This window comes from Geotrypetes seraphini, chromosome 4, assembly GCF_902459505.1.
Source record: "Geotrypetes seraphini chromosome 4, aGeoSer1.1, whole genome shotgun sequence".
Classification (NCBI taxonomy): domain Eukaryota; kingdom Metazoa; phylum Chordata; class Amphibia; order Gymnophiona; family Dermophiidae; genus Geotrypetes; species Geotrypetes seraphini.
Window position 1 is genome coordinate 91,663,086 of NC_047087.1, and position 13,623 is coordinate 91,676,708.

The 13,623-nt window shown below is 40.7% G+C and overlaps 1 protein-coding gene across 5 annotated transcripts in view; it reads right to left on the bottom strand.

The window, feature by feature from the left end:
* Positions 1-13,623, bottom strand: part of ALCAM (activated leukocyte cell adhesion molecule) — a 192,325-nt gene that overhangs the window by 43,048 nt on the left and 135,654 nt on the right. For all 5 annotated transcript variants that reach the window (XM_033941485.1, XM_033941484.1, XM_033941486.1 and 2 more), the window contains exon 10: positions 258-393. In XM_033941485.1, coding sequence (XP_033797376.1) covers positions 258-393 — 136 coding nt within the window. The remainder of the gene's footprint in view (positions 1-257; positions 394-13,623) is intronic.

Here is a 13,623-nt window from a genome sequence, read left to right on the forward strand (position 1 = left end):
GCTACTCCGCGCGCTAATGTCCTAACGCACCTTAGTAAAAGGAGCCCTTAATGTGTGCTTTCATCACTTTTGAATGGCCAATGGCAAATTATCTGGTTTAAGGCAAAGTACATATAAAAATAAAATTATGTCTTAAACTGTGAGATTAAGGAGGAAATTCAAAGGGTGCTACTGCATTAGTGTCCTTTGATGAATTCACCCCTAAGTAAATATGGTTAATATGGGAAAAAAATCTCAAAAGGAGTGCAATGTATTACCTTCCACAATTAGAGTAAGTGTTTTTCTCTTCTTTAACCCTTCAACCTCTGTTAGAACAGTTTCACACACATAATTTCCAGCATCTTGAATTTTCAGACTTGCAAATGATGGACTGAAGGATAGTTTGTTTTTGTTCTGATAAAATAAGAAAATTGTTTCACCTCTTTGTAATATTTATAATTATTCCAATAATAAATACATAACTGTCAAGTACATGTTCATTATGGTACTAGAAAATAAGTGCAGTGTTTTTAAATTGCCAGTGTCCCTAGCCTGATACTTTGCATTAACTTGAGACATCTTTCTTGAATTATTCTTAAATTGAAAGGAAACAAGTAGAAAGTAGCCTCAATTCAACTCCATATAATTTTCTTTTAGAAAAGTGCCAACTTTTTCCCTCTTCAGTATTTTCCCTCATTTCACCCACAAACCTTTGGGAATCGACAAGTCCTCTCTGCACCACCACCCCTGAGATTAGCACCACAGCAACTTTGGTGCAGCTACAGTGATATAAATATGCCCTCCCACCCAAACAAAAAACCCACTGGCATATTAGATGAACGGAACCTGAATAAATGACGGTTTTAAATTATATTACTTTAAGGAATAAAGAGGCCCTTTTCTAAAGTGTAATAAAATTTGGACTTAAACACAAAGGTGCGCTAGTGTTTTTAGCGCGTGCTATAGTGCGCACTAGCTGAAAAACTACCGCCTGCTTAAAAGGAGGCAGTAGCATCTAGCGTGCACGGCATTTTAGCGCACGCCATAACGCACTTTTATAAAAGGAGCCCAAAGTTTTACTGCACATTATGCCCAGATTTTATATATTATCTTTTGGGGGCATACCCTCTAATTTTTATTACATCATTAACATACGGTACCTATAGGATGTTAATTCAGGGTCACTTACCATCTCCTATTTAGGAAATGCTAAGTGCTCCCATATTAGCTCTGCATTAGCCAGTTAGTGCATGCTAAATATAACACATAAGAGCATAAGAATAACCTTACTGGGTCAGACCAATGGTCCATCAAGCCCAGTAGCCCGTTCTCACGGTGGCCAATCCAGGTCCCTAGTACCTGACCAAAACCCAAGGAGTAGCAACATTCCATGCTACCGATCCAGGGCAAGCAGTGGTTTCTCCCATGTCTTTCTCAATAACAGACTATGGACTTTTCCTCCAGGAACTTGTCCAAACCTTTCTTAAAACCAGCTATGCTATCCGCTCTTACCACAACCTCTGGCAATGCGTTCCAGAGCTTAACTATTCTCTGAGTGAAAAAAATATTTCCTCCTATTGGTTTTAAAAGTATTTCTCTGTAACTTCGAGCGTCCCCTAGTTGGATAATGCTTCCACACCTATGCCATGCCCCTCAAGAGAAAATTTAAGAAAAATGCAATAATTCAAGGTTACATGCAAGCTTCCATACAACTCTTAATGCATTTATGTGATAGCGTGTTACCACATGCTGACCGTGCTTTAACACCCCTTTTCAAAACCGCGGATGCATTTTTTAGATCTGGCAGGCACGCTGAATGCTCTGCGCTGCTCTACACACTCAGAGTTCCTATAAGCGTCGGGAGCAGTGCAGAGCATTCAGTGCGCTGGCCTGCACTACAAACTGCTTCTGCGGTTTTGTAAAAGGAGGGGGGGAGGTAAGTGATTAACAACCTTTAGTAAAAGGGCTGCAAAGTTATCCAAAATCCATATAATCCATGTGAAAAAAAGTCATAGTCCCCTAAATTTAATTGGTTGCATCATCACCATTAGCAGCATTTATTTAGGTAACGTTAGGATGAACTCAATGACAATTTGCAACCCGTCTGACTGCATGTTATATATGTTAAGTTGAAACCTATTCTGAGCTCTTTGGGAAAAACAGGATAGAAAATGAATTAAATAAATAATTGCAGTCAAACACTATGGGCTCCTTTACTAAGGTGCACTAGCGTTTTTTAGCGCACGCAGCAGATTAACGCGCGCTAACCCCGCGCTATGTGGCTAGAACTAATCCAAGCTCAATGCTGGCATTAGCGTCTAGCGTGCACGACACTGTAGCGCGTGCTATTACGCGCATTCATGTCCTAATGCAGCTTAGTAAAAGGAGCCCTATATAAAGCAGTGGCCCACTGGTAAGGGCTCTGGACTCATCTTATCTACAGCTGCCCTACTCATCCACCTCTGCATCTTTACTGGAGTGGAGATGTAACCTTACAGTTAGTGTTGTGGGTTTTGACCTTGACAAGCTGGGTTCAGTTCCCACTGTGGCTCCTTGTAATCTTGGGGAACTCCTTTAACCTTCCCTTTACCCAGGTACAAAAAAATTTGACTGTGAGGCTACTAGAGAATGAGAAAATGTCTGCATATGTGTACATCACGGCATACTGTGCACATCTAGTAGCACTATAGAAATGATTACTAGTAGTACTTTTCTACTTCTTCCAGATGTTCCCATTCAGCTAACAATTCCTTGAGGTAATCCATCTCAGAGTTTGGTTTTTTTAAGTCTAGAATTTTTACTTTAGAAAGAACCCTTTTCATACCTGTTTTAATACAGAACCACACTATCCAATGATCAATGGATGCCAGATGATCACCCATTATGACATCAGAAACACTCTGCATCCATAAGCACTAAGTCCCATATTTGACCCCATCCTGTGTGGGTTCCATTACCAACTTCTGGAATGGTTCTCCTTGTAGAGACTCTACCATCTCCCTATTTCTAAAAGACCCCGCAAAAGGGATACCTTAATCAACATCTGGCATATTAAAATCACCTATTAGTACTTTTCTTTTCACAGTTATATTTTGAATGTCTTCAATTAAATCTCTGTCCACTGCTTCTGTCTATGAAGGAGGTCTATATTTCATACCAATGTAAATACATTTTCCCACTACGTCATTCCAGACTGACTCACAGTGCCTCTTCCTTCCCCCTGTAAGTCCTGCATTTCTGTAGCTTTAATATTGTCTTTAACATATGCCACTCCTCTCTTTCTTCTTACTCTGTATATTCTAGTCATGGTTCTTTCCATGATTGTCACTAAATTCAAATCAGCCTCTAGATCTAAGAGTAGATGATGGCAGATTAAGATCTGTGTGGTCTGTCCAGCCTGGATTAGATTTATTTATTTGATATACCTCTTTATATGAAGGTTTTAAAGCAGTTTACAAAAAATAATTAATTTGTACACAGCTAGTCGCCTATACATATCTGCACAATATTAGCAGCAAACAAACCTACACACAGTTTTATTCAACAATAGTAAGCAGCAAACGATAACACAGAATAGATCATTGAAAAGCATTCTGAAAAATCCAGGTTTTGAGAAACTTGCAAAAACCATTATAATGTTATTAGGTGGCACCTATATGGCAGTATAGTAGGGTTTGGGTGGGTTTTGATGGGCTCATACTTAATACCATAGATGTTGTAGTTAGAGTGCCTTAGGGGACTGGGTCCTCCTCTCTATGATTCATAAGTCTACCCACCAGGTAACTCTACACACTTGATGTTCTACTAGGCTTCCCCATACCAGATGCTGCTGTTCTAGAGCCAGGTATGTACCTTTTTCTTCTCATTTTTGCATGGAGGAAGGGGGGGGGGTCAGTGAGCACTGGGGGAGTCTTACCTTGAAGCATGCAGTGGTCACTTGGTCAGTTTGGGTACCTTTGTGACACTTAGACGCTTCTAAAACAGGTCTAGCTAGCTCTGAACGTATAAGTTCTGTCCAGCACGTCTTGCAAAACATTAATGAATGTTAGTTGTTCTCAACCCAATCCTCTGGGAACTCATAGCCAGTCAGGTTTTCAGGATACCCACTATGACTATGCATGAGAAATTTGCATGCACTACCTCTACTGTATGCAAATCTATCTCATGCATATTCACAGTGGGCATATTCATAGTGGGTTGAGAACATCTGGTAAATACTGGTTTTTAGATATTGTCCCTTTTTTCCATTTGTGTAGAGATGTTTGATGTTTGGGCTCTTAAGGAAGTCCTGTACAAGAAACTCCAAGTCATACATTGCCTACCCCTCAAAAGAATGAAGAGACTGGGGAGAAGAGGAGGGAAGGAAGGGCCTGGAACCACCAAGTGTGACACCTCAAACATGAGACATAAAAATCAGTACCTTTTTTAAATGTCTATCAGCTAAAGCCCCTCACCCCCCATTTGTTTTTTAACTCACTGTTTGAGACCAAAAACTTGCTTCCAAGAAAAGAAGAAAAATATTCCGACCAAGCCACTGCATATAATTGTCAGATCTACCACCTGCTGGAGACTGAGAATACTGGCTGGCCAAGCTGCTGCACAGAAATTTTAAGCTATGAAAACACAACTCATTAGTTTCTCAGCTTTTACTTAGTGGTAGGGCAGCACAAACCCAAACGTCTGGACTAATATGGTAGGACACTAGAAAATGGCTTTGTAACCTTTTTACAAGTCAACCCAGGGTCCATCAGAACCCTGCTCACTCTCCCTCCACATGTGCAGTGGTGTTGAAAAGAGGCTAGAAGAAAATACATACATGGGGCTCACTCTAAGCTTATTTCTAGCAGTGTTGCTCAACTTAAATCCTCTCTGCAAGACTGACATTAGGAGAAATATGTATGCGTACATCAACTATTGTTTGTATAGTCAATTCAGATCAGAAATATCAATTGATTAATTATATTTGACTAATTAAATATTTATCAATGGATATAAAGATAAATATTTGGCAACTGATAAAGACCAATTGATTATTTATATCCTGTGTGATGAGTCTGTGGCAATGATTACCTTTGGCTACGAATAATCATAATAACTCAGTAATCTACTAGTATTGTTTTATATTTTGGAGACATTTTCAAAGCTAAGCCAGCTACAAGTAGAGGAAGAAAACCTTAGTACACATATAAAACCCCTAGGCACTGACAAGGAGAAAACCCATTATCACTGGTGCTAAAAAAATACTTGACTCATTGCAGAAATATATTACATTCATAAGCACAAGATCTTATGTGATCTTCTCTTTTTTTCTGCTCCAAATGTGAAGAGTATATGATTAAAATAAGTTCTGCAACAATGCAAAGGGTTTTTTCCAGTGATGGTGGATTTTTTTTCACTGTGAATGGCCAAGGGTTTTATACACTCATGAATGTCTTTTTTTGTCTCCACTTCTCTACTACAACATATTAAGCAATAGTAGTACATTGTTGGTTGACTGTGATTTTATTACCACACTTGATTTTATTGATCATTACTCTGGGGTAATAACCCCATCACAGGATCATCATATTGGGGTATAAAAATTAGATTCTTATCTTGCTAATATCTTTTCTAGTAGATAGGACAGTAGGGTATTCATTCTGGACAATAGGGTATTCTCCCCATGCTCATGAGCCATGCAGAAGAAATCCACTCCAGGTTTTTAACTCCACCTCCTTCTCCAGAGGGCTCTGTTGCTCTCTTCAGTTTGTACCAAAGCATGCAACAGCCCTATACAAACTGAAGCCCTATACAAATATCCAAACTACAAATCTTAAAGTATAACATGTTAAACATTTTAATTGAACAATCAAAATATTAAAATAACCATACCAATCAGAAACATTTATGGAGCTCAAACATTCCCCAATGAATTATAGCAATAGATTATTCTTCATACCCTTAAGTTCTGCCTGACATCAAAATCTCAGTTTTGATTCAAACTTCTGATTGAGACACTGGGCAGGTGGATAAATAACTGACAGGCAGGATTCCAGAATGACACACCTATCTACTAGATATTAGCAAGGTAAGAACCTAATCTCTTTTTCTAGCGCAATAGGTGTGTCATTCTGGACAAACTCTGTAACAAAAGTATTCATTCACTCCAGAAATGACAAATTATTAATTTAATGCAACCACACACTGACTAAACCACTTAAATAACTCACATAGTCCAAAGTCTCGCTCCAACACAGTGAATCACCTGATCATGGAGGATATTTTCATATCAAGTCACATTTTAAAATATTTTAAATGAATTTAGAAAAAACATCAAGCTCCAGTTTTTGATTTAAGTAAAAAGGAGCATTGGTGTTTCTACCTCTGTAATAAATTATTTATAGTGCCTCACCTCCAATTCCTAAATTAATTCACTGAATAGTCAAAAACCATAAGTCTTCTCCAATGCTGAACCAATTGTACCTCTAAATAAGTCAAATTATTATAACTATGACATTCAATGACGTAAAATCCTGATAGCTCAGTAAGTTTTTCCAATGTGCCTATAATTTCCAAGTTATAAATCGCTCCTTTGTATAAGTCATAAGGCCCAAAAACAGTAAAAAAAAAAAAAAAAAAAGAGTAAAGATGCTCCTTTGTATCATGCTGGCAATTCGAATCCCACTTCCTAACATCTGAATAGCAATTGCTACTAGAAGCTGCCAATACTTTATTCACACTCAGACCTGCAGAAAGGGTGTTTGGGGGCCTGAACACCATCACCACTTGTACCCCAAGCCCCCTGAGCCATGTATTCCCTGGCCCCAACTGTATTCTCCACTGCCGACCTCATTCCTTCCCGTACCTGTGGTCTGAACCCAAGCGCTTGCCGCAGGAGAAGGGAGTGCCTGGCTTGGAGCCCACCATGAGCTCATGAGGAGGAAGAGAAGGAGGAGGAGGGAGCTGTGCACAGCCCATTCCATACTAGTTTGCTTTCTTTCTTCAAGGGGATGGGTGTTTGGGTTCCTCTCCTTACTGGACAGTCTTTTCTTCAGGTGGAATATATATCCGTGCCTTGCAGGCTCGGAGCATCATGGAACCTGAAGCTGATGATGACAATGTACAACATGAGGAAAGAAGTACAGTTTTCTGCATGCAGTGGAACAAATAAAAAAAATCAACCTAAATTGCACCTTTGTATAAGTTGTACCCACAAGTTCTGATGTACTAGACAGCAACTTATAACCCAGAAATTACAGTAACACAAGTAAGAACACTATATTAAATCACATTGCGTGTAATATAAGTTGAAGAAAAATTCAAAAAGTAAACTGTGTGGATACTTTTTCTGAGAAGAAGATCAAATAACAACTACCACATAGGACAATGAATTAGGGATTACTGAAAGTCCATCAATCTCAGTATTCTGTTTCCAACAGTGGCCAATCTATAGGGTGCAAGTACCTAGTAAGATCCCAGAAATAAGCAGTGGATTTTCCCATGTCCATCTTAATAATTTATTATAGATTTTAGTTTAGTTTTTCTTTTCTCTGGTAATGAATTCCAGAGTTTAATTACACATTGAATAAAGAAATATTTTCTTCAGTTTGCATTCAATTTTCTACTTAGTAGCCTCATTGCATGCCTCCTATACCTAGTATTTTTGGAAAGAATAAACAAGCAAGTCATATCTACCTTTTCCACTCCTCTCAGTATTTTATAGACCTCTATCATATCTCCCCTGAGCCATCACTTCTCCAGGCTGAAGAGCCCTAGCTGCTTTAGACTTTCCGCATAAGGAAATTGTCCCACCCCCTTTATGATTTTCATTGCCCTCTATCTTTTCTAATTCTGCTATATCGTTTTTCAGATCCACTGACCAGAATTACACACAGTATTTGAGGTGCAGTTGTACCATGGAGTGATACAAAGAATTATAACAGTCTTCCAATCTCACAAGATCCTCTTGCGATTTAACAACTTTGAAAAACTGTATGTCATCAGCAAATTTATTTACCTCACTGGTTATTCCCATCTCTAGATCATTTATAAATGTTAAAAAACAGAAGTACCAGTGCTTTGAAAATGAGCCTCTGTATCTCATTAATCTATGCTTATGTATATACTCTGTAATTTTGTTTTTTTATAATAGTCTCTACCATTTTGCCCAGCACCAATGTCAGGCTCACCAGTCTATAATTTCCCACTTGGCATTATTTATTTATTTAAAAAATGTATATACCATATAAGGCCTATACAGTTTACATAAAAACATACCTAAGATTGGACATTACATACATGTTCAATAAAGGGAAGAACACTTTGATCTTCAAAAACCATCTCATATAAATCAAAAAAATCTACTGCATTAAAGCATAAGCAGATAATAACGTTTACATATTATCTCATCTTAAGAAAGCATTTACAAACAATTGTGTTTTCAACAATTTCTTGAAACCTAACCTAACTGCACATAAGTGCAGAGCTCCCGGCAAAGCATTATATTGACTACCCTCCAATCTTCCAGTACCATGCTGGATTTTACAGATAAATTATATATATTACTAACAATAACTCTGCAAGTACCCTGAGATGTGTGAGCCAGCTATTTGCTGCTCTTCAATTTGTCAAGTTGTCACATTACATTTTCCAGGTTTACAGAGATTTGTTTAATTTCTCTGATTTATTTTTTCCCTGTAAATAAAAAAAATTTACCCTCCTATTGTAAACTCTTGTATATTCCTATTGTACACTCTTGTATATTCCTGTCAACTTCATTGACATGTACATTCCAAAAATTGTTAATTCCAATGTTATCTTCGTTTGTAATCTTTATTAATTGTTGTGAACCGCCTAGAACTCTCTGGGTATGGTGGTATACAAAATAAAAGTTATTATTATTATTATTATCAGTATCAAATACAGTAATACCTTGGTTTGCAAGCACAATTCGTTCCAAAACTATGCTTGTAATCCAAAACATTCGTATATCAAAGCGAATTTCCCCATAAGAAATAATGGAAACTCAGACGATTCGTTCCACAACCACAAAACTTTAATACAAAATACTATATGTACTTGTATTTGAAGACCTCACTCATTTAGAACAGTCACTGCACTCTTGCAGCGTCAGAGAGAGAAGAACTATCAGCTGTTGTGATGATTTGACGCATGTATACTGTATGTACTCGTATTGCAAGACCTTGCTCATTTAGAACAGTCACTATACTCCTGCAGCGTCAGAGAGAGAAGAACCATCGGCTCAGTTATGATGTGTGCATACTGTATGTACTTGTATTGCAAGACATTGCTTGTATATCAAGTTAAAATTTAATCAAATGTTTTGCTTGTCTTGCAAAACACTTGCAAACCAAGTTACTTGCAATCCAAGGTTTTACTATACTATTTCTGGAACTGGTATTTCCCCCACATCTTCCTCAGTGTAGACAGAAGCAAAAATTCATTTACACTCTTGTCTTCCCTGAATGCCCCATTTACCCCTCAGTCATCTAGTGATCCAACTGATTATTATTACTATGGGCTTTTTCATCCAACACAATCTTGTTTTCAAAGTCTCTTTTTGCCTTCCTTATCAGTGCTTTCCATTTGACTTGCCATTCCTTATGCTGTTTCCTATCATTATCAGTTAGATCCTCCTTCCATTTTCTGAAGGATTTTCTTTTAGCTCTAACTTCCTTCACCTCAATTATTAACCATACTAGCTATCATTTGGCCTGCCTTCCTTCTTTTTTAATACAGTGGTACCTTGGTTTACGAGCATGATCCGTTCCAGGAGCATGCTCGTAAACCAAAACGCTCGTGTATCAAAGCAGAGTTCCCCATAGGATATAATGGAGACTCGGACAATTAATTGCTACTGCTGCCAGCAACCGACATAAACATAACAGAACTGGGGCACTGGGGCTCTTTCCACCGCCAATCAACCTCACTGGGGCCTTGCATCTTTAACTTCTTTTTCGTTCAGTGCTTACATTCATGTCGGCTTTCTCCTCCTTCATGCCACAGTCCTCGTTTCAAGCTGTAGGCAACAGTTCCCATGTTCCCCCCACAGCCGACCCGGAAGCCCTCACTGTGCCGCGGTGCCTACCTTCATGAAGCAGTGCTCGTTCCAAGCTGCGGGCAACAGTTCCCATGTTCCCCTCACGGCCGACCCGGAAGCCCTCCCTGTGCTGCTACCTTCATGCCGGTTTTTTCCTTCTTGCCGCAGTGCTCATTCAAAGCGGCGGGCAGCAGTTCCCATGTCGCAACGTCAGAGGGAACATCTCAGGGCCAGCCGCAGGAGGCATGCTGGAGCTGCCGCCGCGGCCCAGAGCGAACACAGCAAGGAGGAGGGAGCCGGCAAGAAGGCAATCCAGGGGCAGCAGACGGAACAAACGCATTGCCCTCGAGCGGGCTGCACGGGGCAGCAGGTTGGACACCCTAAAAGGCAAAACTGAAGTGAAAGAGCATCAGAAAGCGTGCATTGCAAGGTATGGAGAGGGGGATGCAGGATGTTTTACTTTGGGACATGCTCGTATAGCGAGTCAAGCTCGGTTTACGAGTCACAAATTTTACAAATGTTTTGCTCGTCTTGCAAAACACTCGTAAACCGCGGTACTCGTGTTATGTTATGATCACTGTTATCAAGTAGCCCCAGCACCATTACCTCCTGAACCAAATCATGCAATCCACTAAGGATTAGATCTAGAATTGTTTCCCCTCTTTTGTGGGTTCCTGAACAAGCTGCTCCATAAAGCAGTTCTTGATTTCATCAAGGAATTTTACCTCTCTAGCATGCATTGGTGTTACATTTACCCAGTAAATATCAAGGTAATTGAAATCTCTCATTATTATTGTGTTACCCAGTTTGTTTGCTTCTCCCTAATTTCTGATAACAATTCTGCACTATTTCTTCATCCTGGTCAGGTAGTATACTCCTACCTATCTTTTTCCCCCTTTACACATTCCTTTATCCATAGGAATTCCAAGGTGTATCGTATCTTGTAGAATTTATAGTCTATTTGATTCAAGGCCTTCCTTAATATAAAATGTGACTCCCTCCATCAATTTCATCCACCCTATCACTACAATATAATTTGTACCCTGGAATGATAGTGTCCCATTGATTATCTTCCATCAGGTTTCAGAGATACTTTTTATATCTATCTTTTCATTTAGTGCAATATATTCTCTCTCTCCCCCATCTTGTTTCTTAGGCGTCTAGCATTTGCATACAGACATGCCAAACAATGTCTGTTGTTCTTATTTATAATTTGATCAGCAGTTGACAGTGATAATTCATAATCTTTAAAATCTATCTGCTCTGTACTTAAAGACATATGGTCTACTATGGCCTATATTGTAATCTTACTATTGGAATGCGCTATCTTCCCTGTTTTAATGCTATCTTTTAAGGATACCTTGTTCTGAACTTTGCAGCGACTGTCAGCCTTCTTCCAGTTTCTAGTTCAAAAGCTGCTCTATCTCCTTTATAAATACAGTGGTACCTTGGTTTAAGAGCATAATTTGTTCCAGAAGCATGCTCGTAAACTAAAACACTCGTATATCAAAGCAACTTTCCCCATAGAAGATAATGGAAACTTGAACAATTTGTTCCACCAACTCCCCCCCACCCCCCCTTCCCCCGCTCTAACCGGCATCGCACCCCCCGAACCGCCATCACAACCCTCCCCGTCCGCGAACGCCCCCCTGCGAGAACCACAAAGCACCCCCATGCTGAAAGCGGCATCCGCCCGCCCTTCCTCCCAAGCACTTGGTCCTTACCCCTTCTGCTCGTTGTAAGTTTGAATGCGAGCTCCCGCCTCTTGCCTGTGCTGGGCTTTGAGCATCTGCGCATGCTCAAGGCCTTCTGGCTCTCGTTCTCTCGGAGATCTCGTTCTCTCTGAGAGAACGAGAGCCAGAAGGCCTTGAGCATGCGCAGATGCTCAAAGCCCAGCCCAGGCAAGAGGCAGGAGCTCGCATTCACACTTACAACGAACAGAAGGGGTAAGGACCAAGTGCTTGGGAGGAAGGGTGGGCGGATGCCGCTTTCAGCACGGGGGTGTTTTGCGGTTCTCGTGGGGGGAGGGGGGGTTCGCGGGGGGGGGGGGGGGTTGCGATGCCGGTTCGGGGGGGTGCGATGCCGGTTAGAGCGGGGGGGGGGAGGGGGAGGTGCTCGTACACCAGAACATGCTCTTTTTGCGAGGCAAAAATTTGCTGAGTTCTTGCTCGTCTTGTAAAACACTCGCAAACCGGGTTACTCGCAAACCGAAGTTCCACTGTACTCCTTTATAAATATTGATATCAGCAGCCTGGTTCCACCCTGGTTAAAGTAAAGCTTACCTTTCTGAAACAGATTCTCCTTCCCCAGAATGATGCCAAGTTCCTAACAAATCTAAAAATCTCCTCCCTACACCATCACCTCATCCACATACTGAGACTCCACAGCTCTGCCTGTCTCTTGGGTCCTGTGCTACCCTGAAGGTTCTGGATTTCAGCTTCTATCTAAGAGCACTAAATTTGGTTTCCAGATGAACCAAGATAGCAGGCTCCTCCCCAGCAATGTCTAAAATCTTATCTAGGTGATGTGTGAGGTCTGTCATCTTCGCACCAAGCAAACACATAAACAGAAATCCTCAAGTCCAGTCTACAAAACTAATGATCAGATCTCCAACTACAATCCTCATGGTTGCAAGGTTCTGATGGCAGAAAATTACTATATAGAAAGGTGACACAACTCATTCACTGGAAACTCCATAAACATTAATACATTGCTGTACCAGAAAACCACTGGGATCACAACCCAAAGCGAATTAGGAAAAATTGAGAAATTATATGATCACTTGAGACATTTCCATTCCAACTGATAAAAAGCTGGAAAATCAAACAAAGCAGTGAAGCAGAAAAAAAAAAGAACTGCATTGATAATAGTGGTGTTAGTGCCAAGCAATTTTGCTATTAATCAAGTGGAGAGAGAGAAGATCCTTAAGTACCATGAAATGCAGTCAAGAGTCCAAGAAAATGTGGCAGAAAAGTACAGATTTTCCCATCATTTATGGTGCCACAGGCTAATTAAAATGAATTTTTGTTGCTTGTGCATGTTACATCCTATGAACTCCAGAAGGAAGCAATTTTTGGCATGATGTAAGTACTGCAATGAGGGGCCTTAGAACCTGAGCTAATTAGAGCCTTAGGCCCCTGCCCTGTGAATCCTGGGATAGGGAGGGGGAAGGCCTGCCATCCTTCAGCTTAAAGGTTTGGGGGGGGACCGTGTTCGGAGGATTCTGGCGGCAGGAGGGAATGGACATTCCTCCTGCCAAGACATGGGTGTGTGTTTGTGGGGGGGGGCTTCTGGGCGGGTCCAGGCAGTGGCAACAAAGGCAAGAGGGAGTGGGCATTCCTCCTGCCAATCATGTACAGGGTGTTGGGGAGCCGGGTGGGGTGGGGGCGTCAGTGGGAGGGGGAACTTTTCTTTCTGCTGCACTCCCTGCCGGTCAATTAGATGAGCCGGCAGGTTTCAGTGAGACCTGTTGCTCAGTTGATCAGGGCAGGGAGAGTAGCTCTGACAGGAGCTATACCTAGCAATTAGTCTTCTGAGCAAGCAACATGCACAGTTCCTCTTCCCCCCCCCCTTTTACCAGCAATTCTCTGCAAAAATATAATTTG